General features: G+C 35.6%; 4 protein-coding genes across 4 annotated transcripts; all 4 read left to right on the top strand.

Annotated features, from left to right (window-relative positions):
• Positions 1 to 3,367: 3,367 nt before the first annotated feature.
• Positions 3,368 to 11,082, top strand: LCD1 (reticulata-like protein, putative (DUF3411)). Its single transcript, XM_028271390.2, has 7 exons — positions 3,368 to 4,421; positions 4,546 to 4,644; positions 5,834 to 6,054; positions 6,287 to 6,356; positions 6,584 to 6,663; positions 9,002 to 9,066; positions 10,672 to 11,082. Exons 1-7 carry the CDS (start codon positions 3,867 to 3,869, stop codon positions 10,863 to 10,865), a joined length of 1,284 nt encoding a protein of 427 aa, XP_028127191.2. The 5' UTR covers positions 3,368 to 3,866; the 3' UTR covers positions 10,866 to 11,082.
• Positions 11,083 to 11,223: 141 nt separating this feature from the next.
• LOC114323739 (uncharacterized) lies at positions 11,224 to 14,710 on the top strand. The gene has a single exon (XM_028271389.2). It carries the CDS (start codon positions 13,073 to 13,075, stop codon positions 14,360 to 14,362), a length of 1,290 nt encoding a protein of 429 aa, XP_028127190.2. The 5' UTR covers positions 11,224 to 13,072; the 3' UTR covers positions 14,363 to 14,710.
• Positions 14,711 to 16,290: 1,580 nt separating this feature from the next.
• On the top strand, positions 16,291 to 21,338 carry LOC114323789 (uncharacterized). The gene is made up of 3 exons (XM_028271468.2): positions 16,291 to 16,354; positions 19,800 to 19,814; positions 20,437 to 21,338. The coding sequence occupies exons 1-3, from the start codon at positions 16,291 to 16,293 to the stop codon at positions 21,336 to 21,338; spliced, it is 981 nt and encodes a 326-aa protein (XP_028127269.2).
• Positions 21,339 to 22,181: 843 nt separating this feature from the next.
• Positions 22,182 to 26,289, top strand: LOC114323788 (uncharacterized). The gene is made up of 9 exons (XM_082890051.1): positions 22,182 to 22,838; positions 22,925 to 23,255; positions 23,510 to 23,598; positions 23,878 to 24,178; positions 24,283 to 24,457; positions 24,577 to 24,867; positions 25,150 to 25,302; positions 25,659 to 25,732; positions 25,814 to 26,289. Exons 1-9 carry the CDS (start codon positions 22,182 to 22,184, stop codon positions 26,287 to 26,289), a joined length of 2,547 nt encoding a protein of 848 aa, XP_082746177.1.
• Positions 26,290 to 26,393: the final 104 nt, after the last annotated feature.

Below are 26,393 nucleotides of genomic sequence, written 5' to 3'. Positions count from 1 at the left end.
TTCTTTCCCTATTTCACTTTTGTTTGTTTCCCAATTTTTTGAACTCGATTTTTTTAAGATTCTATGTTTCAATTTGGCCCAAGTGTGGAGTTTCAGTAAAAAAAATTGTGTATAAGTGCATTTAATTGCTGTGATTTTATTTTTAAATTGTTAATTTTCTTCGCGTATATCATATCTGTTTCAATGTTATTGTTTATTTTTCTTTATGTCTATCAAATTTATTTGATTATGAGTGTTCTATGTCTTGAGTTTGTACTTTTCTATTTTGTGTGATTCTGTATATTTATATTCAATTTTTCTTTTTTTCTAAAAATTGCAAAACATAAAATGTGTGCAATTGTCTTAAACAGTTTGGGGTTTTTTTTTTTTTTTTCACTTTTTTAAGCTTTTGTTTGTTTTTGTGTATAAATTCATCTCTTAAAAATTTGGTTTGTTTGTTTGTTTACATGTGTGTTTTTTATAATAATAATAACAATAAAAAAAATCATTGTTCTATATGCTTTGGATTTTTTTTTTTTCTATTTTATGTGCTTCTGTATTTTTATATTCAATTTTTTTTTTTTAAATTGCAAAGCAGTTAATGTGTGCAATACATAAAAAGTTTGAGGCTTTTTTCCTATTTAACTTTTTGTTTGTTTTTGTGTATAAATTTAGTTTTTTTTTTGTTTGTTTACTTAATTTTGCGTGTGTGTGTTTTTTTTTTAAAAAAAAAATCAATGTTCTTAATTTTGTGTTTGTGTGTTTATAATTTATGTTTTGAAAAATTTGGTTTGTTTGATTGGTTAATTTTGCGTGTGTGTTTTCAAAAAAATAAAAATAAAAATATTATGCTTTCAATAAAATTGGTTTGTTTGTTTGCTTAATTTTATGTCTTCAAATTTATTTTTATTTTTTTAAATTTCGAAGCAAAAAATGTTCTATTGTTCGTATTTGTGCAAGCTTCTTCAAATAGTTTCGCACCATCAGATCTGTGTGCATTATTAAAAAATATATATATATATGAATTTTATATTATAATTCCAAATGAATTTACAGACATTGCATGCGCCCAATCGCCAGTAAATAAAAAATATGTAGATGTAATAGAGTTGTTAGTCTACCACTTTAAAAAAAAAACATCCACCAAAGTATATCTTAATATTAAAATCCACACATTATTTTGATGGATGCTTCTATATAAAAAGTGTAAAAAAAAAAAATTTAAAAATCCTAAGCAAAGCAGTTATAAACTTTTTTCAAGTCTCTCATGTGTGTAGGTATAAACATCTACAGTCCTGTTAGATAACTCGAAATTCTTGAGGCTTGATTGGTTCGAAAATCAAATTGACGTCATTTTGATTATTTTATTTTATTTTTCACTTCTTCTTCCTCCCCTTCTCTTCTTCCTTTCCTCTCTGCTCTCCTCTGCTCTTAGAAAAAATCTAAATCTAAATCTAAATCAAAAAATCAAAATACATAAATCTACACAAATCTATCAAATCTACACAAATAAAAAAAATCAAAATCATAAAAAAAAAAAAAAAAACTAAGAACAGTGGAAGAAAGAGAGAAGAACATATCCAAAAAAAAATAAAAAAAAATTCAAAATAGATGAAGAATGAGAGAAGAACATATCAAAAAAAAATAAAAAATCTACACAAATGAGAGAAGAACAGAGGAAGAATGAGAGAAGAACAGATAAAACAGAGAGGAAGAAGGAGAGGTCACAGATCTGTGTACAAACACTCCATCACGGTCACCCCTCGCCATCACTGTTGCTCACCGTCGCAAACCCTCACCATCACCGTTACTCTGTGTATACATATACACATAGATCTGTGTGTATACACAGCCCTCCCTCTAGCACATCGTCTCTCTTTCTCCCTTTTCTCTCTTTCTTCTGTATTCTGTCTTCTCTTTTTTCTCTCTTTTCAGAGAGAAAAGAGAGAAAATAAAAATAAAAAATTCAAAAATGATGTCGTTTTTTAAAAAAATTGGTTTGTTTGGTTAGTTAATTTGTGTGCGCGTGTTTTCAAAAAAATAAAAATAAAAATATGGACAAATTACATATACCTCCCTCGAGGTTTAGCTAAATTACAGATACGCCCCTGAGGTTTCAAAAATTACAGATATCCCCCTGAGGTTTATATTTTCGTAACAAATTACCCCCTGAGGTTTATATTTTCATAACAATTTGCTCCCTAATTTGTTATGCAAATAGTACCTTCAGGGGTATCTGTAATTTCTCAAACCTCAGAAGAATATCTGTGATTTTACTAAACCTCGAGAGGGTATATGTAATTTACCCTAAAAATATTATGCTTTCAATAAAATTAATTTGTTTGTTTACTTAATTTTATGTCTTCAATTTTATTTTATTTTAAATTGCGAAGAAAAAAATGTTCTATTGCTCGTATTTATACAAACTTCTTTAAACACTTTCGTACCATCACATATGTATGTATTATTAGAAAAAATATGAATTTTATATTATAAGTCCAAATAAATATGCGCACACATCGCATACGTTGGTTCGCTAATAAATAAAATATATACAGATGTGATAGAGTTGGTCTATCACTGTAAAAAGAAAACATCCGCCAAAACATATCTTAATATTAAAATAATTCCTTGCCACATTATTTTAATAAATGAGTCTGTATAAAAAGTATATATAAAAAAAAACATCCTAAGAGCATCTCCAACGGTGAATCAGATTTTTTATCAAATTTGAGTCAAAAATGATCTATTTTACCAAATTTAATACCACTAGTTCCAACGGTGCACTTTCATCAAATTTGTGCCGGAGACAACCGGTTGGTCGACCAGTTAAGCGAAAAAAAAAAAATTTATTTTATTTATTTTTTTTTTTGAACTTTTTGAACCTTTTAGTGGTCGACCGGTTAGGCAAAAAAATTTTTTTTTTTTTTTTACTGTTTGAACCTTTTCTTCGAACCGTTTGAACCTTTAGGCGATCGACCGGTTGGTCAACCGGCCGGGCAACCGGCTGGTTGACCGGTTGGTCTCTCCCAACGGTTAGGAACAATGATTTGATAAAATGCTTCGCCTGTTCTCATTTTGGTAAAAGATTTGCTAAATTCTGGATTTGATATCGATTTGGTGAAACCGTTGGAGCTCAAAAAAATGATTTTTTCATCAAATTTTAAATTTGATACCAAGTTTAATGAATCGTTGGAGATGGTCTAAGCAAAACAGTTATAAACTTTTTCCAAGTCTCTCATGTGTCTGGGTATAAACATCAATAACTTTTTAGTAAGAGCTAACAATTCTTTTTTTTAAAACTATGAAAATAGATTAATGGACTTATGAATAAAATAAAAAATTAAAATAAAATACTATTTTGAGTTGAATTTCATAATTAGGAGTTGGACTAGTCGTAAGGTGGGCTTTGACCTTTCTTCAAAATGGGCTGGCGTGAAAGCTTCTTCACATCACAATCAAACCCTAGATTTCAAGCATGAAACTCCTCCCACGTGCGAGACCCAGATACCGCCCATCACTGAGGAGAGAGAAGAACCCTCGCAAATCGTCAGAACAGAAACTATAACGTCTCTCTCTCTCTCTCTCTGAGCTTCACTCTCATATATATATACACATATCATTTTCAGAATCAAATATTCTCTGAATAATTCAATCTCTACCCACTTCTCAACAATTTTCTCTCTCCTTTTCCGATCTGTTTTCCTCATTTTCCCGGAAAAGTTATTGGAAGGCGCATTTTCCCGGAAAAGCTTAATGAGGGGATAATTCTAAATTAATAACTCTTAGTTTCAGTCATTTTGATAATTTCTTTGGTTTTTTTTTTTTTTTTGGTTGTTGTTGATTAGATCTCTGTTAGCATTTTTAGCTGAGATCAAGAGAGGGTAATGGCGGGTTGTTCATCGAGTATTCGGTTTTCACTGCATGTGGGTTTGCAAAATGAGGTTGTTTCTGGGACTGTCCGGAATCAGAATTTGAAGATTGCTGACATTCGAATCATTTCTTGTTCGATGAAAAGTAGAGACTTTTTGTATAATAAGAGGAAACAGAGGCTTGTGGTTGTGAATGCTTTGAATTCGGATTCTGAGCCCCAATCTGGTGTTGTAGAGACAATTTTTTCGAAAGAAAGTGATGGTGGTGGTTCTGTTGGGAAGGATTTTGGGGTTTTGGAAGCTAATTATGTACCGGAAACTAGTTGTGGAGGTGGTGGTGATGATAATGGTAATGGGAAAGTTTTAGGTGGTGGTGGTGGTGGAGGTGGAGGTGGTGATAATGAAGGGGATGATGACAAGGAAGAAGATGAGTTTGGGCCAATAATGAAGTTTGAGGAGGTGATTAAAGAAGCGGAGGCTCGGGGGGTTAGTCTTCCGGTGGACATGTTAGAGGCGGCGAAGAGTGTAGGAATTCAGAGAGTGCTTCTGATTAGATATTTGGACTTGCAGGTATAGCTTTGTTGCATGTTCATAGGATTAACAATTGTTTCTGTTAAGTTGTGCAAGACTTGCATTTGTCTGTTATGTTGTGTATAGCTGTTGTGGTGACAATTAGTGGGTTTTTTATATGCAGGGGTCAGCGTGGCCTCTAGGATTTGCAATGAAGTCTTGCTCTATGCTTCGGAATCGAATGTTGGCTGACCCAGCTTTTCTTTTTAAAGTTGGAACAGAGGTTTGTTAAGCTTCCTTGACTTGGTTATTATTGTTGATATATATTAGTGCTTGGTCTGCTAAATCACAGGGATAAGTTTGAGTATACCATAGTTGTCCAACTGTGAATCGTAAGAGATTCTATCATATTTTTAATTTAGATAGAAAAATACTTCTATACATTTAGATATTAAAAGTATATTATATGTATATATAATTTTTTGAATGACGATCACATTGTCAATTATGCTATATTTACGACAATTCACATCATACATGTGCATATATAAATTAGAACGAAACAAGGATTCAAGATTCATCATAAAAGAAGTTAAGTGTACAATGGTCCCATGTAGGATCATCACATTATCAATTTTCCTTTTAGATTTTTCTTATCAGTCATAAACTCTCAACTTTTAGCAACAATAACTCAATAACGAAGCTTTTACAACTAAAGTAACAGAAAAATTTACCTCAAATGTGGGTAAAGTACCCTAATCTCCGAACTTTTTAAAAAACCCACTTGATGACTTCAAAAGTTTCCTTTTGTAAGTGCAAACACTTAAAGTTGAATATGCAAGCTTAAATGTTGTAGAGAGAGAAAGAAATTTTTTTTTTTTTTTCAAGGCTCGAGTCTTTGAGAGTAAATAGGAAGAGAGAAAGACAAATGACCCTAAACACCTTAACAAAGTTGTTTGAACCCTTTTCTGGAAAAAGGACCAAAAATTGAATTCAGTGAGTTGATTGATCATTGATTCACTTTTTAGCAATTTGGTTCTGTGATTCACCAATTTTTCCATAGTTCACAACTATTTGCAATTCATACAACCTATTCGTACCACAATTCATGCAACCTATTTGTATCGATTACCCACTGAATTGTATCGAATCGTACGATTTGAATCACCCAATGCATGTGTATAAGTGATCACTTTTCTAGCAATTTCATCTGCTTTAAGCAATAAGCCACTCTTGCATGGATGAGATTGTATAAACAATTGAGAAGGAATTGATACCCGAAGTTGGACTTCTACGTGATATGATTTGGATCCCGTGACTTTAAATTGTGATTCCATATATTATCAAAATAAGTAAATTTTCTGTTGTCACTATGTTTTTGTTGTCAGATTAACATTGATTTTTGTGCTACTTTGATTGCTTTAGTTCCTATATGAGTTACAAATTTACAATCACAATTTAACATGATGCAGATTGTTATAGATTCTTGTTGTGCTACATTAGCAGAAGTTCAAAAGAGGGGCAAAGACTTCTGGGCGGAATTTGAGTTGTATCTTGCAGATCTGTTGGTTGGGGTGGTTGTTAATGTTGCTTTAGTTGGTATGCTAGCACCTTATGCTCGTATTGGGCAACCATCTCTATCTAAAGGGGTTCTTGGACGTATGCAACATGCTTATGCCGCTCTTCCTAGCAGGTTGCTACTTCCCTCCAAGAACTGTACATAATTCAATTATAAAAAATTTATTGACTTTCAAAACAGAAATCAATTAAAAAATTTCGTCTTTGGATCTTGATGGGTTGTAATTCACTTAACCTAACAACTTGATGCAAAACTAGTAATACATTACAAAACTAGGAATTCATTAACTTTCTTCTTTTAATATCATTTGCTTAATCTATCTATGTCCAAATGCTATCTTACGCAGTGTATTTGAAGCTGAAAGGCCAGGATGTAGATTTTCGGTGAAGCAAAGGATTGCTACTTACTTTTTCAAGGTAGCATACCCACATATCTGATGTAATTGGCTGTCATTAGACCATTTGTCAAAGAGAAGAGTATCAGATGGACACATGAAATTTTTTATGTCTAATGCAAATATTTCATTCTTTTTCCCAATAGTCACTTAGATATATCTCTTCTTTGCTTAACTAGATTCTGGTGGAGGTTGTTTGTGGTTATATCTTTTTGCAGCATATAATTGTTCTATGTGCTATGTTTTCAGGGTGTTATGTATGGATCAGTTGGGTTTGCATGTGGTCTTATAGGTCAAGGCATTGCAAATTTGATAATGACTGCCAAGAGGTGTGCTCCTTTCTAGACACGTTTTGTATTCATTCTTGTTTCAACTTTGTATTTTGTTTTTTGTGTTTTTTTTTTTGGGTTTTATTTTCCTTAAAATTATGCATGCATTCTTCTTGGTTTCTTGAGGCATAGTTGAACTTGTAACAACATTGTGAGTTGTTATCTATAGTCTTTTATAGTGGATCACAGCCCAGTTTCTGTCATAATCTGGTTTGCCTGGACTTTTGTTTAAGGTTTAGCTTTTAGTTTGAAGTGGATATCATTTTTGGATCATATTATTACTAGTTATTAAGCGGAGGAACCTTTGTTGTCGCCTTTGTCTTTTCTTCAAGATTGTCAATAAAACCCTGACAGTTATTTTATACACCAATGAAATTTTCTACATCTCCTTATTCCCTAATTTTTCTTGTACTTCCGTATTCGCTGTCACATTGTGAGTGTCATCCTTGTAGTTTATAAAAGTTCGACTGGCCATTGGCCCTTCTATAACAACCGGATCATAATAGGCATATAGAAATTATTGCATGTCAAATAACAACAAAGTGTTGGGGGTTGGGGAAGAAAAAAGGGTCTGGTCCATGAGCAACGGGAACTATTTCTTTTTTCCATGTCATTTTCCCCCCTCCCTATGTTTGCACAAAAATTTCCAATGAAATTAGGTCTGTTTGAGTTGAACAACATTGAGGATCATGCTACCTGATTATGTGTAGACCCAAATTTTCTGCATTAGGTTTAGAAGGCTAGGATAATAAAGTGGTATACCACCTTTTGAGTAAGAGTGACACAATGTTATGAAAATTAGGACCAATATTATTCTTCACTTCTATTCTAAGTACAGGTTGTTGCATATTTCTTGGCTATTGACCCTAGTTATCAGCCCACTAAACTATGTATGTTCAACTTTATTCATTACCCTTTCTTCATCTTCTGCTCAACAGTTGGCATCGACTTGTAATGAGACTGTTTTGTTTTCCATTCCATCCTTGCTTACCAAAAATAAAATAAAATAAAATCCTTGACAACGCATCGTAACTTTTTATGTTCTATGCTTGTTACTTTCCTTATCCATATGGGTATTATGCATAAGTAAATTTTGGCAATGCCTTCTTCATTGTATGAATTTCATTGTGATTTGGAAGTTGCTATATTAGGAGCCTGAGCCTCAGTGTAGTAGTTGTTGGAAACATTTGTTTTCTTGAGTTGCTGAGTTGAGAATTGTTTCAAAGGCAATGACACAAATATGTTAGGAACTAACTCTTCCTAACCAGGATCAATGAGACACGAAATAACAAATAAGAAAATAAAACATATCAAACAAATTATACACACACACACAAAAACACAAGGATTTACTTGGTTCACCCTAAAATAGAGCTATGTCCACAGCTGCTACGGTTTACTATGATCAGAAAACAATACAACTCTTTTAACCTAAAAGAGGCACCCCCTTCATCTATTTATAAGTATAGAATAAGGGCAATGCGGAAGCAACATGAAAATTACTAAAGTACCCCTGGACCCCTTCCCCTTGGGGGAGCCCCCAAACCCCCCATTGGACCCAGGGTTGAGTGAACAGTACTTATCAAGATCCACATACCCAACAAAATATGCAAGCAAAGGATTAATGCACAATAAATGACAACATTAATATAGAACTTTTCCTTAGGTTAGTTGCACCTGATCATAATGGCATTTTGTCACGAGGAAGTTTGAGTTGTTCCTCGTTAATTAATGCATCATCATGTGGACATTAATATTTTGAACTTGCCAGCTATAAGAATATCAGATTTGCTGCCCAAAAAAAAAAAAAAACTGCTTTTTTCTCCATGGTTTTTTCGAAAAGCAATAACATGAAAAGTGGGCCAAAAGATTACTGTGCCATAAATGAAAGAAAAAAAACAAAACACAACTTTTCATTATATAACTTGCGCCTATCCTGCTAAGCCATATTTTCATGTTCTTGCTGGTTACTGCAGCTGTTGTCCCATTTGGTATGATTTGTAGAAGCCATTAGTTGGAGAATATTATCTCCAACACAAATGAGAAGGGACTTATCACTGTAATTTGTGGCATTAATTTTTTGTGCTACAAGTTGTATGAAATTGGTGCAACAACGATGGCTTTGATGTAGTTTGATTATTTAGGTTGATATTTAACATCTTGATGCATTGAACAGTCCTATGCGCAGGGGGATTAATGCAAGGATGACATGCACAAATTGAGAAATGGTCCAAATTGTCAAATTTGTTTCGCATTTAAGTATATGACGTAGAAGTTGGCGAAATTTCCTTGTTTTTGATAATTTCTCATCATATTTTTTTTTCTTTTTACGTAACAGGAACATAAGAAAATCAGAAGAGGACATACCGGTTCCACCTCTTATTAAGAGTGCAGCTCTTTGGGGTATGCCTTGATTCATCAATCATGATCTTGTTTCTGGTTCTTTAATTCAATTCTCTGATTTGCTCTCAAAAAATAGTTTTGGATTCTACAAGTAAATTGATTGTTATCAATCTTACCAGTTCTCTAACCATTCGAGTATCTATCTATACATAATATGATTTATAATCTCAAATATTTCCTCTTCATTTTTGTTTATTTATTTATAGTTACCCTCACTCTGCTTCTATGTAGTTTAATATATAATATGACTGACTTTCCCAAACATTTGTCGAGTTAATAGGGAGGAGGACGGAGTCTAAGAAGCAATCAAACTAAAGTGTTAACACGCCTTTACTGAGGTTTAATACCAATATAAGGCCCTTCTTTCTTAAAGTCAACTTGGCTTTACATTTTTAATACGCACCTATATTCCTATAGCTTTTCAGTGGAGGGATGACCCCTGGAACACTAGATGCCCAATCGGATAGACTAAATTTCCATTTTATTGAGCTGGTATCAGGCATAGTTTAACAACTTAATTATAGAACATAAAGGTTGCTCCAGGCTGTGTTACATGGATTTTTCTATGTACCCGTGTCTACTGACTATGACAAGGGTAAAAAGGCATGGGATATGTGTACAACACTCGTACCCAATTTAGACACTTAGATCCTCTAATTTTTTGCTATGTTTAATGAAGAAGAAACTCACATTTGCTAGTAAAGAAACATTTTTAACCTCACATAAATGATGGATAGAAATTTTATATTTTTGCTAAATCCTATTTAATTTTAGGTACATTTATGCAAAATTTTCAACATCTTATCCAAGAATATTATAAAATCTACAATATATACAAGCGTCTATGATGTATTCCCATACCCATATCTTACTTTTGAATAATATTCCAATATTCTAAGATTTAAGATTATGAAGGTCTAACACTCAGACATGCATTTGCACCCAATGCTTGTACTCGAGTCAATGCAACATAGGCCCCAAGCTATGTCATATGGAAAGAATATTTCTACTAAGCTTTACATGGCTTAATTATTTATGTAGCTCGTGTGGTTTAAACATGTTTATCTGCATTTCTATCCGAAACATGGTGATGATAATTCATTCAGCACATATTATCCGACTCCTATTTTAATTTTACGGGTCAAATAGTAGTTTCTGTTAAAAAAAGATACCCTGGACACTTAAACTCATCTCTCTGGGTACTTGAGCAATGGAAAAGGGAATGTCCTGAGCTGTTATCCCCATCCTCAATTATTGCAAGTTATAGCAGAAGCATGAGAAAGCTTCTTATGTTCATCTGCATTGACCTAAGACCCCATCAACAAAATTCTTCTCTAGTTTCTTCCTGGCATATTATCATATTTCTTGTTTCCACTCTCAGAGCAAAATAGTTTTTCAAATTTATGGTGTTGCTTGTGACTTTGGCAAGTATGAATTTCATTGTTTGATGAGCTTCACGATCCAATTTGTCTGTTAAGCATAGTTCAGTCCATCCAACCTCATTACTTCTTTCGTGTTCTGGCTGATGTGTTAACTAATCAATACCGGGTAAATTTTTTCTTGATGAAGTTTTGACTGAAATCGATCTTACCCCATTATGCACAGGTGTTTTCCTAGCAGTGTCTTCCAACACCCGCTATCAGATTGTCAATGGATTGGAACGGTTGGTAGAATCGTCTCCTATTGCAAAGCAGGTTCCACCTGTCGCAATGGCTTTTACAGTTGGTGTGCGATTTGCCAACAACGTCTATGGTGGGATGCAATTTGTGGACTGGGCCCGATGGAGTGGGGTGCAATAGCTGTATGTCTTTGTTTTTTCTTTTTGCTTAAAATGAAGCATTCCCTGAAGTGTTTTGTTGGAGTTAATATCAAAGAATGTGTCCAACGCAAACATTGCTATGATGCTTGGAGACCTTGAACCTTTTAGAAACAAGCACAATGAGCATTTTATGGGGGCAGTTTTCATGTATTTTTCAGTAGGGGATTTTCCTGGTATTAATGTTGCAATTTTGACAACCACCTCTCTATACTTGGTAATAATGTGTGTTCAATTCTAGTTATACTGTGTGTTTGAATCTTGGATTTGTGGAGAGAAAAGAAAATGGAATGGAATTTTGCCCAAAAAAAGAAAAAGAAAAAAGAAGGCTTCTATTTCATTAACTTTTTCTTCCTTTTTTGTTTTTCTTTGAATCTATTCTTAAATTCAGAATTCACATTTTGAAGAACCCATCTTGATAAAACAACCACGCTCTCTTCTTCAGCTCTACTGAAGAATTGAAATTATATTCTTGTAATTATATGTTTAGTTTATTCAAATATGTGACTAGTGATATCTGATCAATTTAATTTATTTCATGAATAATTTACCTAAAAAAATTATTACAACTTGAACGATTTAGATAAAATTTTTAATTTCTAATTTCATAATAAATGATTCATTTTATCAATAAATTATGAAGTCAATAAATAATTTTTAATGATGTCATAAATATATTTTCATTAATAATTAATAAATATAATTTAGGTAATTTTATTATTTTTCAGAAGAGTAGTTAAGAATTTTATTTTTTTAATTAATTTTATTAAACAATAAATTTTTACAAAGGGGTATTTATAATTTTTTAAATTACATGAATAATTCATTTTACAAGTATATCCCAAGGTTGTATTTATAATTTATTCTATTTTTAATAATGAAAAGTGGCTACGGTATTTATTCTTTTACATAACACCTACCTTTTTATTTTTCTCAAACAAAAGGATACAATACATGACGGGAGATCTATTTTTTTTTCTTTTTCTTTCTTTCTTATCTGTTACCTTTATTTTCTTCATTTCTCTCATAAATTATGAAAAGATACTACAGTATATTACTGATAAAACAACCACCCCCACTTCTACTGTCCTATTTATTTATTTTTTAAGATGATAAGATGTTAATTTGTTAGTAAAATTAGATTACAATTAAAGGGATCATCATTGCTTTATCAGCTCGAACCATAGGCCTTTCTCTCACCATACCTTAAGGTGTGTGACTACAAAACCACTAGACCAAATCCAAAAAATTAAATTGATAATTTCACATAGAACCTTGAAGACATTTAAAATAAGAGTATTTATAATAAATATTCAGCGACATAAAAAAATGACAAAAAAATAAATAGATTATGAAATATTTTTCGTTAAATTGTGAGAAGCAATATTATAATAACCATTTATTTTTAAAATTTGATTGGTCTTACTTATAGAACCTATTATATAAAAATAAAACAGTTTCATTTCTAAAAATTTTTATATCTTTTTAGCCAAAAAGAAAATTGATCTAGGGATATCTATGTCTAAAAGCTTGTTTATCTATTTATCTATTTAAATTTATGTTTAATGTCATTTATCTATCCACCTCGCCTCCATCCACCACCAATGACTTTTCCATAGCTTTTTAATCAATTTTTTTGACAATTTTTCAACGAGTATTTTTATCATCAAAATAGATTAAAACTTAGACTCAATAACATATAGGTGTTGTTTGGTGTAGCTCTTAAAACAGATTATAGATTGTACCTTAACAGATTATAGATTATCACTTTAATCAGAAGTTGTTTGAAATAAGTTTAACTAAACAGTTCAAAATAACTTTTTAAAAACCAGAAGCCATAAGCTGGCTCAAAAAAACCTCACCAAACACCCCCATAATCTAGTGAGTGAAGACTTTTCACCGATTAACCTATAAAAATATAGAAAGCATAAAATTATATAACTGCGACATATTTTATCTTTCTGTTTAGAGGATAAAATTTCTATTTCCATTTTCACTTCCATTAATAAAAGAGTGCTAAATTAAGTACGAGCCTCCAATTAAGTTGTAGCTAGCCAATTGCCTAATTGCTACAGCTGGGACTGTGCCTTTTAGGCCTTGTTTTTCTATCAGAATTCCTTCCTTAATTCTTCACCACTGTAACCCTCAATACAATACAATGTCTATGTCTATGTCTATTCATAAGTCCTTATGTATCCTATGTGTGTATATATACACACTATTCTTCTATTTATATATAAATACATATATTTACAGATCCAACAACACAATCCAGTTCAAACTTCCATACATCAAATCCCAACCCATCTTCCAATTCCATTCCTCATTCTTCTCTCTCTCTCTCTCTCTCTCTCTCTCTCTCTCCCTAGAAACCATACCATGACAAAGGTTGACGCCTTCCGCCGATTCGTCGTTCCTTGCTGCACCCCCGCCGCCGCCGCCACCACTTCCGCCCCCGCCACCAAGAAACGCCTAAGTCATGATGACATCGAAGACCCACTTCGAAAAACCCATCAAAATGCCGACGCCACCCAATCTGTAGCACCATCCGAGACCAAAATGATCCGAACCATCTTCAGCCACAGTCGCGGCCACCTCTGGTTCTGCATCCACACTCGATTCCTCCTCCCCTGCTTCAACACCTCCTCCGCCGCCAAATCCACCACCAAGAAGCGCCCAACCACCTCCATTCTCGACGACGTTGAAGACCCACTTCGAAAAAACCCAGAAGGAGAAGGCTCCACCACCCACCGTCGCCGCCACGTCTGGTTGTGCATCCGAACCCGACTCGCCTTCTTTCGATTCCTCCTCCCCGGAACCACCACCTGTCCCATTCTCAAAAACCTCCACACTACTTCGCTTCTCGACGTCGAAGACCCCCTTCGAAAACCCCACGAAAACTGCGTCGGAGGAGATGGAGAAGGAAGCTCCACCACCGTAGCCGCCGCCACTCTCTCGGTGGCTCCGCTGCGGTTCTCCAAGATGATGGTGATCGGAACCATCTTCGGACACCGCCGCGGCCACGTCTGGTTCTGTGTCCAACCCGACCGCCACAGCACCCGACCCACCCTCCTCCTCGAACTACCCACACCCACTTTCCATCTCATCCAAGCAATGCGGGCCGGACCCGTTCGGATCACGCTTGAATGTCGTGACCAATCCGAACCCGAAATGAGTCCATGGCCGCTCCGTTCGGTCCTGGTCTGGACCATGTTATGCAACGGGCGGAAACTCGGGTTGGCGGTTCGGAGAAAGGCCACCGAAGCGAACCAACTCATGTTAAAGACAATGCGGAACATTACGACCGGGGCGGGTGTTATTCCATCCGGGTTAGGGGCTGGGTCGTCGGGCGAAGGTGAGCTCATGTTCATGAGGGGTAATTATGAGTGTGTGGTGGGCGGACCGGACTCGGAGTCTTTCCATTTGATTAACCCGGATGAGTCCCCCGGTCAAGAACTCAGTATCTTTTTGTTGAGGTAAAGGGGATGGAATTTTGGATTGAAGAGAGGGGTATTTTGGGTATGAAAGATTGTTTATGGGGGCTTTAATGAGATTGAGAGAAGAAGAACGGGCCTATATTGAATCAGAAAATTTGGGCTTTTTTTGTCAAGGATTTTCCAACCAAGGCTTGAAAAGTGTGGAGTTCCTTGGCAAAACATTTACAAATCTTTTCAGGAATTTTTGAGTTTGTTTGGAGGGCAATCTTGGGAAATGCACAGTTAAACATTCATGGAGGTTGCTTCAGGGCAGTGGGAAGTGTTCTATGGTGGGTGAATTGTGTGGAATTGTATAGGATGATACCTTCAATGAATTTTTTTTTAAAACTTATATCACATGTCTGTTTATCTTCATGAATGTTCTTTCATTTGATATTTTGAATAAGCCTTCGTTTATAATGTGAATTAATTTTTTGACTATTTTAATTTAAGATTAAAAAGTTTCGTTTGAAATAGACTTTTTAACTTTTTTTTTATTTTTGTGAGAGAAAAAATAAAATAATTATAGTTTGATGTGACATTTTATCTTATTAAATTAAAAGTCAATTTTATCTTTTTGTGACTTAAATAGTCACAATCCAATCCAAATCTACATGCCAAACATAGCTTAAATTTGGTGGGAAAGAGGGCTTTCGCTATTGGTTTTTTTGTAATTTGTTATACTTATTTTGTAGAGTGTTTATTGACGTAATCAAAAGAATATGGTTATTAAAGGCTAAAATCTTCTTATCACAAATTTATAAAAATATTGAGAACTTTTTTTTTTCTTTGGAGGGAAAAGAAACGAGAGATATTGAGGGAGTTGACTTCGTTTAGTATCTACTTGTTAATTTTCTTATTTTGGGCTTTGGCCCTCATTAGGGGGAAAAGATGGAAATATTGTGCGAATTATCGCCACTCGCAACCATTTGTCATTGGAAAATGTCCACCTCTTTCCTTGATTTATTGTTTCTCCGTTAATTTTTAGATGAGATTTTGGATTTTTTTCCCCATAATTTATGGCTTTAATTTTTAATTTTTAGAGAGGTCTTGTTGTATGTGTATGTGTGTTTTTTTTTTCTTTTGTAAAAAAGAAAGATTATAGAGGTCAGGCCCGACTCTGGCCATAGGTCCACAAGGCTATAGCTTATGGCCCCTCAAAATAGATTTTAAAAAGAAATCTCCTCCTATTATAATTTAATATAATATATTAAGTATGTTTAAAATCTAAAAAAAAATTTAAAAGACCCAAACTAACTTCAAATAAATTGACCCATTAAAAAATTAAAAGGCCTAAAAGTTTGACAGCAGCAGCCCAACAAAGTAGTAGATTGAAAGGCCCAATAGTTAACCCAATTCCTAATTTCTAACAGTTAAGGGCCAACAGTTAAGGCCCACTAGTAATTTGAAAGGCCCTTTTTTTTCTAATCCCTAACTCTACCTTCTCTTAATTCAATTTTCCCTATAGTTTGTTTGACAGCATACCAGCAGCCCAAGCCAACAAAGCAATGAAGCAGCAGCATACAAACAAAGCAGAGCACATGGAGGAGAGCAGCAGCAAGCACAGGTAATTTTTTTTCTATTCAATTAATTAAAATATTTGTCTTGTCTTTTGTTCAATTAATTGTTATTATAATATTAGTATTTACATCATCAAGAAAAATTTGTTTAAGTTTAATAGTTCACATTACATAATTTAAAATTTTTGTGTTGTGTTTTGTTCGCATCACATAATTAAATCTTTTGTCCTCTATCTTAATTTTTTTTTTTCATTCAATAAAATAAAAATGTGAAGAGTTTCAGAAATTTAATAGTTAATTATCAATTTTTGGTTCCGAAAATCTAAGGTCGGCGGTCCCGAAAATCTGAGGGTGGGGCCTGATAGAGGTTGACGGTGTAGTGATAGTAATGGTAATGTAAGTGTAGATAGAGATGGAGATTGATGGTGGGCATGCAGATGAAAGTGGAGACGGACAATGGATTTGGTCGATGTGTGGTGAAAGTGGAATGTGATTGGTGGCTAGGAGAGCTTGTTTGGACATAGAGATGAACATATTTGAGAGTAGTTTAAGAGTGTTTGGATATGACTATAAATAAATATAGGAGCAGATTCAATTGGAATAGTAGCAGTAAATTATATGATTACATTAGTAAAAATATCACTTTTTAAGTGGTAATTTAACGGCATGGTTGAATGTGTAATGTAAGTAAAAATTTTGAGAGGAATTAACATAAAAATATTAAAATTATGATACTATTATATTTCAGTAGTGCTACATGTACCAATTAGTGTACTGAATAGTGTACCAACACTAGTTATAATATTATTATTAATTCCACTCATTAATCACATTATAAATACCAAAACTTCTTAAATTATGTCATATCATTAATTGGTACACTAGTTAGTATACAAATTGGTACATATAGCATAATTCAGTACTCCCTCCGTCCCAAAATACTAGTCCTTTATTCTATTTTTCATTATCCCAAAATATTAGTCCCTCTTTAAAATTCAAGTACAAAAATAATATAAATTTTCTATTTTACCCTTCTTTTAAATTAATAAATAATATAAAAAGTACAATTATGACATTGATATTTCAAAAAAATATACTATCAAAAGGGTAATTTTGAAAAATCAACTTTTTTAAAGTGCAATAATTGTACTATCAAAAAAAAGTTAGATTCTCCAAAATCAACCATTATTTTATGACAGAAGGAGTATATTTTTTTCATTCTTTGATGGAATTAGTGTAATTTACTCTTGCACTTTCATTCAATTTTTGTTGTGCTTATTTTTTTGTGGTTAGATTAAGGATACATTATGATTTTAAATATTGTGATTACATTTGAGTACTGAATCTTAATTTGTAGATCTCCTTTAAATGGGTTTAAACACACCTTTCATACTTGAATTAGTTTCAAAATTTTCAATATTAGTCTTCCCCACCTCCTTATTATTCCATGCTTTGTTTTTTATTTATTTATTTTTTTGTTTTTAATGCAAAGGAAGTTTTTATTTATGAAAAATACTTTGTGACCGCCCATAAGGCTGTCATTATACTTGGCGGATGTGCATAAAATTGTATTGAATGTATAAATAAATATATAGAAATATATAAAAGTGTTCCTGATCCAAAAATTTTGTATATTGGGGACAAAATTTACCTAGAATCATATGTGGATTTCTCTCTCTCTCTCTTTTTGATAATAGAAAGAAGTAAATAATTCTAAAATAATAACAAAAATAAACATAAATGTATATTGATAAGATATAAAATTGATTTTCAAATAATGCTAAAGACTTTCATATTTGGAACATGATGTATGACCATTACTGTAATAACCCGACCCTCGCATATATTTTCTGATATATGTTCCGTCCTTATTTTGTGCTTTTAAATGCTTGCTATGAAATCTGACGAGAAATTAAGATTAAAACGAACTCAATGTTTTAGGATGTCTATCTGTTTCACAAGAACATTATCTGTCACTATTGACACATTTGAATCAGAAATTGGAGGCCTTAACAGCTTAATTATCTGAAATTGATTTTATATATGTGATCAGCATAATTTTTAAGTAATATTAAGCATGTTTACGAAATTTCAATTTTGGGATGATTAAACGAGTAAAATTTTGTCCTTATTCACATTTTATATAAGTGTTCATGTTTCTTGCATATTGACTTAGACTCATTTCAAGACAAATTCGCGAGAGAGAGGAATTAGGGAAGAATAGGGCTTGGAAGGAAGTTCCACAAGAAGAAAGTTAAGAAACCTTGTGAGGGTTGTAGAATTTGAACTCAAGGTATGTTAAATCTACTCTAGACAAGCTCTCTCTTGATCATGTGTGAAAATTCCCCTTTCTATTTGTGAGGAAGGGTTTATTAGGTTCATATTTATACATTTATGGTTCGTAATTGAGAAGTGGGTGTGATTCATGTTCGATTACAAAGGGGTTTCTCATCAATTAGTTGTGTTGAAACTAATTTAGGTGTTGTAAGAAATTTATACTTCAAGTTTTGGTTGTTATGCCAACCCCATGAATTTATATTTATGAATTGTGTTATGTTTTATGGATGTAAAAAACTTAGATTAAAAGATGGAATTTGGCAAGGTTATGACTTGAGGAAGCTTCTAAACATGTGTAGTTTGTGATGCTCAAGTTTCAATACATGCTATGGTGGTGTTAGGTTAATGAATTGCATTAATTTCATCTTAGATTGCATGTAAAATGATTTGGTGATGTTGAAATTTGGATTGGAACCGAGCTGCCCCAAAACAGGGGTCACCACCGTACGTGCGGAGGTCATGGCCGCACGTGCGGACAAAGAAGGAAAAACTGGAAATGCATACTGTTTTTGGCCACTCGAGCGGTGAGAGGGACCGCACGTGCGGTACATGTCTACACGAGCGGAGGGTCCGGCCGCACGTGCGGCCCGGGCTAGAAAAATGGTTCGCTCCGTTTTGCATGCTCAACCCTCTGGTATTTTTAAAATATTTTTCTGATGAACTTAAGATGGTTGTAAATTCATGCAAAGTGTAAAGATTCAGGAAATGATTTAACAAAGAAAAGGGAACTAATGTGCAAGTTTTGCGTGTGTGCAGGACACACTCCGGGAGGAAGTAACACGTCATCTCAACACTGTGAGTAATAGTACGGAAATGTACACTTTATCTACCATTGATAATTATTGTCACTAACGCTCTGTTCCTCGTAAGTGCTACACTTTGGTGGGAGCCACCTCAAGAATCCGTACGAGCCACCTCTTGAGTCCATACATATGTAAACTGGGCTTAAAGCCGATGTAAAAGTTATGAGGCCTATGGCTGTTCTGTGAAAGTTATGAGGCCTATGGCCATTCTGTAAAAGTTATGAGGCCTATGGCCGTTCTGTGAAAGTTATGAGGCCTATGGCCATTCTGTGAAAGTTATGAGGCCTATGGCCGTTCTGTCTGATCTGTTAGTATGGAACAAAGTGTTGTACGGAGCTAAGTGCTACACTTGGTGGGAGCCACCTCTAGAATCCGTACGAGCCACCTCTTGAGTTCATAACGTACATGAAAAGGGCTATATGCCATTCTGTTTAAGGGCCAATTTGTGAAATTATGAATATTTGTGAAGTTGTGAATCTATGAGGCCGAGGGCCAATTTGTGAAGTTGTGAACCTATGAGGCCGAGGGCCAATTTGTGAAGTTAAGAATCTGTTAGGCCGAGGGCCAATGTGTGAATGTGTGAACCATTGGACCGAGGGCCAATCTGTGAAATTGTGAACCGACAAGACCATTCTGGACTTAAGACAGAATCAAATTAATCATATGCTCTCTTTATTTATATAAGCATTGATACGTATCATAATTCAAGTTAAGTATTGAATTGTTTAAGTACTATTATTCACTGAGATTGTCTCACTCTGCATGTTATTTGTTTCTGTAGGTAGCAAGTCTGGAGGTCAGCCTTAACCCTCGATGCTCGCCTACCTTTCACCAATCTTTGTGTGTCCAGACATTTGGGTGAAGCCTAATCATTTCTTTGGAATTTCGCTAAGTTTTAGCTTGCACTCTGATTGTCTATTATATGTTAAGTTTTTAATGTTTTTGTTATACGCCCAACAAGGGGCAAGGTTTGTATATGTGTATGTAAGTATTTATCATTTGATGCACTGTTGGTGATCCTGGCATGATAGTAGTCGCTCAATGGATATAGTTCTTTTTATTTCATGTTATCTTATTATACTTAATGCTTCCGTTCAGGCCCCATATGTATGTATACCAGGTTAAGTGTCCGTTTTTGAGTGGGTCATGCCCAAACTTTTAGGGGCGAGTTTGGGGCGTGACAATTACACAGTTGACAATTTGATGATCACAAACAGAATTGAGTTTTGAAAAGTAAACCACTTGAAATATTACCGTTACTGAGCTCTCACATTCCAGCGAATTACGTTCGGAGAATGGTTGTTTGTCGAAGGAAAAAAACCACTTGATCCGAAGCACAAAGAAAATCAAGAGTACCTTGGATCTAGGGGATTATCCAATGACTAAATCACATCCGCAAGCACAGGACTGAGACACAGAAGCTGACCCAGACTATGTTGAAGAAGATCTGGAGGAGAACAATCAGATCCGTAAGGCAAAGGTCAGCACAGACTGTTTGGATCTGACTGTTACGAGCAACGGGAACCGATCTTTTAAACAAGCTCTACTCAAATCTAGGTTTAATGAGGTGGGTTATGAAAAGAATTTCGATTGTGATGTGGAAGATATCTCTTCTAATGAAGAGGACGACACCACAGACACAACAATGACTAAAGGTTTACAGGATGGTAGTGAAATAAATGGAGGAATCCCCAATATCAGACTCCCTGCGGCACTTCTGAAGAAGATCAGGGAACCGTGGAAGAAGTGTTTGATTGTGAGGCTACTTGGGAAAACCATAGGATACAAACTATTCATGGCAAAAATGACAAAAATTTGGAGCCTCCAAGCAGATTTTGAAGCTCTGGACATTGGGAATGGGTTTTTCATTGTGAAATTTGACATGATGGATGATTACACAAAGGTTTACACTAGTGGCCCGTGGATTGTAATGGACCATTATGTTACTGTGAGAAAATGGCAACAAGATTTTAAATCTGATGATGCTGAGGAGGACACAACAACGATTTGGGTTCGATTCCCCAATCTACCCATAGAATACTACAATGAAAAAGTATTATACCACATAGCTAAGTCTCTGGGAAACCCACTAAAGGTTGACATCAACACAGCCATGGCAGCTCGAGGGAAGTATACTCGAGTGTGTGTTGAAATTGATCTGCGGCAACCACTGATTTCACACTTCACCATCAGTAAGTATACCTATGGAGTTGAATATGAACATCTTCATTCACTTTGTTTTTATAGTGGCAGGGTAGGTCATCAGAAAGAGATCTGTAGTGATCACCCACAGCCGCCGCTGGTGAAGGAACAGTCTTAGAACCATAGTGAGGAAGCTACAGGGATACAGGTGGGCCAAACAAGTCATAACCCAAATACAGAGCCATTATTGACAAATACTAGAGCAGGCAAGACTACATATGGGCCCTGGATGCAAGTTACGAACCATAAAAGGAAGCCCGAGGGCCAAGTGTCTACCAGAGGGAACAAAGCCCAATCGGGTAATCGATTTGAATTACTATGAGAGAACCAAGAATCTGAAGCCCAGCCCCAAAGAATTAGAGAACAGGGCCAAACAAGTAGAAGTAAACAAGAAAAAGGATTTAAGTATAAGGCCCATGTAAGCCCAAATGAGAGGAGAGATAAACAAAGTGGACCAGCTGTAAAGGCTAAGGATAAAGACGGTGTAGAAATCAGCCTGGGAAAGCCAAAGCTTCAGACCCTCCAAACATGCCATCAAAATTCTGATAGTACTGGTATGATTCATATACCAATGTCCATATCGTCCACAACCACAACCACAGTCACCTCCACACCCACCACCACTGCTACTCTCCCTTCTTTACAGACCAAAACCAGAGTGCCTCGGACAAAAATGGAAGCAAAATGTGAGAACTACACAATGGAGCATCACGTAGTGCATCAGAACAAAGTCATAGTATACCTCACTCCAGAGAAAGAAGCGTTTCACCGCATCGCCTCAGACGGGTGGATCGAGGAAATAAAATTGAAGATCCAACCATGGAGACAGATAGAAGTGGGTCAGGAGAGGCATATGATATTCGTAATGGCAACTCAATAGATAGAGGACAACCTCAAAAGAGCAAAGGGGTATCTGGGGATTGATGACCAAGACCCGTTACCTAACTTCACCAATACTCACATGGATTTGCTCATCTGGAATTATATGGGTGCTGGAAATAAGAAATTTAAAAGGAATTTGTGTGAGTTAGTACAGATTCATAAACCAGATCTACTGGTTCTTATGGAAACTAAAGTTGAATTAGCTTCAATGGGGATGTTCTTTAACCAAATGGGATTCATAACTTCAGCACATGTTGACCCTATAGGCCGAAGTGGTGGTATATTGATGCTTTGGAACCTAAACTCTATTTCTGTACGGGTCACTAAGGCCAGTTCGCAACTCATAACAGCTAAAATTGTTACACAAGAGTACCCTGAATGGCTTCTTTCAGCTGTCTATGCCAGTCCGGTAAGCAGCAAGAGAAAGGAACTGTGGGAAAGATTGAAGAGCATTGCTCAGAGCACCTCTGAACCGTGGATGGTAGCTGGTGACTTCAATGATTTTGCTAGTCAAGAGGAAAAGCGAAGCCTGGCAGGCAACCCTCATAGTAGTCAAGATCGTAGAAGAACTAAAACTTTTGCTGATAGGATGAATCGATGCAGTATTATGGACCTGGGATGTTCTGGACCGAAGTTGACTTGGACTAACAACCGAAAAGGCTGGGCCAGCACAATGATAAGGCTGGACCGAGCTATGTGTAATAGTGAATGGCGAACTAGCTTTCCTGAGGGACTGGTTCGTAATCTCCCACGTACCTACTCAACCATTCTCCACTGATGGTTTTTACCTTAGGTAAGTTCCTTTTTAATCCTTCTTGTAAGCTTTTTAAGTTTGGGGCTGCGTGGATCTCTCATGAAGAGTTTCAAGCAGTGGTGGAGGATAATTGGATGAATAATCAGGACTCTTTATTGGCTAATCTTGATAATCTAGCTCACAAGGCTAGTCTGTGGAATAAAGAGGTTTTTGGCAATATCTTTCGAAGGAAAAGATGGCTGCTTGAGAGAATTAAAGACATTCAAAAATCCCAAGCAACCATCTATTCCCATAACCTCCATGTGTTGGAAATGGATCTTGTTGATCAGTATAATAGAGTCCTCTACCAAGAGGAACTTTTCTGGTTTCAGAAGTCTAGATCCAAGTGGATCACTCAGGGTGATAGAAACACCAAATTCTTTCACCTCCTCACCTTGACTAAAAGGAGGAAAAAAAAAAGATTGATATGTTAAGAGGGGAGGATGGTGTTTGGGTTGAAAGATTTGCTGATTTGAAACTGATGGTGGCTAATTACGTTATTAACCTATTCTCTCTACGATCTAACCACACTTTGAGTCACTAGAACAACTTGGCCAGTCACACCCTTAGTAATGAAGATTACAGTGAGCTTATGATCAATGTGACTGATGCAGAGGTTTGGAAGGCCGTTAAGAATATCAAGGCTTTCAAAGCCCCAGGTCGAGATGGCTTTCAGGCCATTTTTTATCATACTTATTGGAAGGTGATTGGGCCTGCTATGTGTGAGTTTAATAAGAAGTGTTTTGTTAACTACACCATTCCCTCTGCCATCAATAGAACCCTGGTTACTCTAATCCCAAAACTGGACAACCTTGAGACTATTAAGCAATTTAGACCAATCAGTCTGTGCAATGTTACTTATAAAATCATAGCCAAAATTTTAGTTAGCAAAATCCATCTCTTTTTGTGCCATCTTGTGAGGCCTAACCAAAGTAGCTTTGTTCCTGGTTGATCTACTAATGATAATATTATTATTTCTCAGGAAATTATTCATACTCTAAACTCTAAGAAAGGGAAAGTGGAAGGTATGATTCTCAAAATTGATTTGGAAAAGGCTTATGATAACATCTCTTGGGCCTTCTTGGAACAAACTCTCAATGAATTTGGGTTTGATAAGAATCTTATTAACATGATTATGTGTTGCGTGACCACTGTGTGCACTGCTATCCTTTGGAAAAGGGAGCCTTTGGAGGAATTGAAACCTGAAAAAGGGCTAAGGCAGAGAGATCCTCTATCTCCCTACCTGTTTGTTTTGTGCATGGAAAGACTTTCCAACATGATCAGTATGAAAGCTGCAAAAAATAAATGGAAAGGCATCCAAACCTCTAGAGGGGGTCCATGCCTAACCCATCTATTTTTTGCAGATGATTTATGTTGTTTGGAAAAGCTGATATGAGAACTTGTAATACCATTAAGATCATTTTGGAACAATTTTGTGATATTTCTGGACTTAAGATCAATGCCCCAAAATCTAAGGTGTTTGTGTCCTCCAATGTTGATAGGAGGATGGCTAGGGACTTGAGTGCTAAGTGTGGTATCCCCTTAACTTCTGACTTAAGGAAGTATCTGGGGTCCCTCTTATGCATGGGAGAGTCACAAGAGGGCATTTTAACCATATTCTTGAAAGAATGCAAAAGAGTTTTGCTGGGTAGAAAACTAAAGTTCTCTCCCTGGCTACCAGAACTACTCTTATTCAAGCTGTGAGCTCTGTCATCCCTGCTTATACTATGCAAACTAATGTTTTGCCTAAGAAAGTGTGTGATGAGATTGATAAGCTTAATAGAAATTTTTTGTGGGGGGATACCCCTGAGAGAAAGAAAATTCACTTGGTTAAGTGGGATAAAGTTTGCCGGTCAAAAAATGCTGGTGGACTTGGTATCAAAAAAGCCAGGGATCAAAACCTGGCTCTTCTGACTAAGCTGGGTTGGAAACTTTTGAATAAAGAAGATAGTTTGTGGTGCACTGTTCTCAGGTGCAAGTATTTGAGGAATTTTCAATTCTTGACTTGGCCTAAAGGGAAGTGTGCCTCCTTTGTGTGGAGAAACATTCTCCAAACTAGGCATACCCTTAGAAAATGGGTGAAGTGAAAATTGGGCAATGGTGCTTTGGTAAATATTTAGAAGGATTGGTGGTGTGGGGATCAATCCTTTGCGGATGTAATGCCCAACACACATTAATCCAACCATACTACTACTGAGGACTCTAGCTCTGTGGCTGAGTTTGTTACTAATCATGGTGAATGGAATGTGGTCAGACTTTCTTTATTGTTCCCTCCTAATATTACCTCCATCATTTTGAATACTCCACCTCCTTCTAATAATAACCCTGATAGTCCCAATTGGAAAGGTACTCAGTGTGATGAATTTCTTGTGGCCTCAGCCTATGAGTTAATCATAGGTACTCCAAGGTGTGAGGGAAGTTAGAGCTGGCTTTGGAAATTGAGACTACCTCAATAACTTAAATGCTTTATGTGGTTGGTCTTGCAAGGAAAGCTACTTACAAACCATCTAAGAATGAAAAAGGGTCTCATCCAACTTGCTCTAGCTGTTGTGGGTTAGAGGACCTACAACATATGTTCAGAGATTGCTATAAAGCCAAAGAGATGTGGCTGGCTTTGTGTGGTAGACAGTGGCACCTGAGGGTGATTAGCCTGAATTGGCAAGACTGGCTTTTTTCAAACTCAAAAAATAAACATCTGTTTAATACTCATGCCACTTGGTCTACTGTGTTCATTGTGACTCCTTGGAGAATCTGGAAAAATAGGAATTCAGTCATATTTGATGATGTTTCACCTCTTCCTCAGGAGAGCACCAAATTTATTTTTGATTACTCTAAAGGTATAGACTTGGCTTTTAATGTTTCTATTACTCATCCAAGGCCTGTACTTAGATTGATTAATTAGGTTCTTCCACCTGTAGGGAAAATTAAGCTGAATATTGATAGTAGCAAAACTGTGGGAGTTGGAGGAGGCTTTGGAAGAGTCTTTAGAGATAAAAGAGGCAACTGGATATGTGGATATTATGGCAAGATGGATAGTGGCACAAGCCTGGAGACAGAGTTGTGGGCTCTTTACAAAGGCTTGACAGTGTTGTTGCAACAAGGAATGCATGGAGTGATCATTGAATTTGATGCTCAGCAAGTGGTGCAACTGATAGGAGAAGATACACCCGACAAATTCCCATTCAAAGGATTGTTGGAGGATGCCAAGATCATCTTCAAGGGATGTGAATGCACCATCCAACATGTGTTCAAGGAAGGGAACTTGCGTGCAGATGCTTTAGCTAAGCTGGGAGTTGCCCAACCTGAAGAGATGTTGGTGGTTAAGGAACCACCATTTGAAATTAGGAGCTACTTGGTAGTTGATATAGTTGGGCTCTCTAGTGAAAGAGCCTAGTTTCTGTTTTATTTCTGTTGTACCAAAAAAAAAAAAAAGATAGTCTCATTTTAAATGCTAGTAAAATTAAAGTTCGGTGAAAATCAAACGAAGAATAATATATA

The sequence above is a fragment of the Camellia sinensis genome, chromosome 10 (assembly GCF_055761805.1).
Source record: "Camellia sinensis isolate YWXY chromosome 10, ASM5576180v1, whole genome shotgun sequence".
In the NCBI taxonomy this organism is placed as follows: domain Eukaryota; kingdom Viridiplantae; phylum Streptophyta; class Magnoliopsida; order Ericales; family Theaceae; genus Camellia; species Camellia sinensis.
The sequence above is the reverse complement of the archived record's forward strand: the minus strand, read 5'-3'. Positions and strand labels throughout refer to the sequence as shown.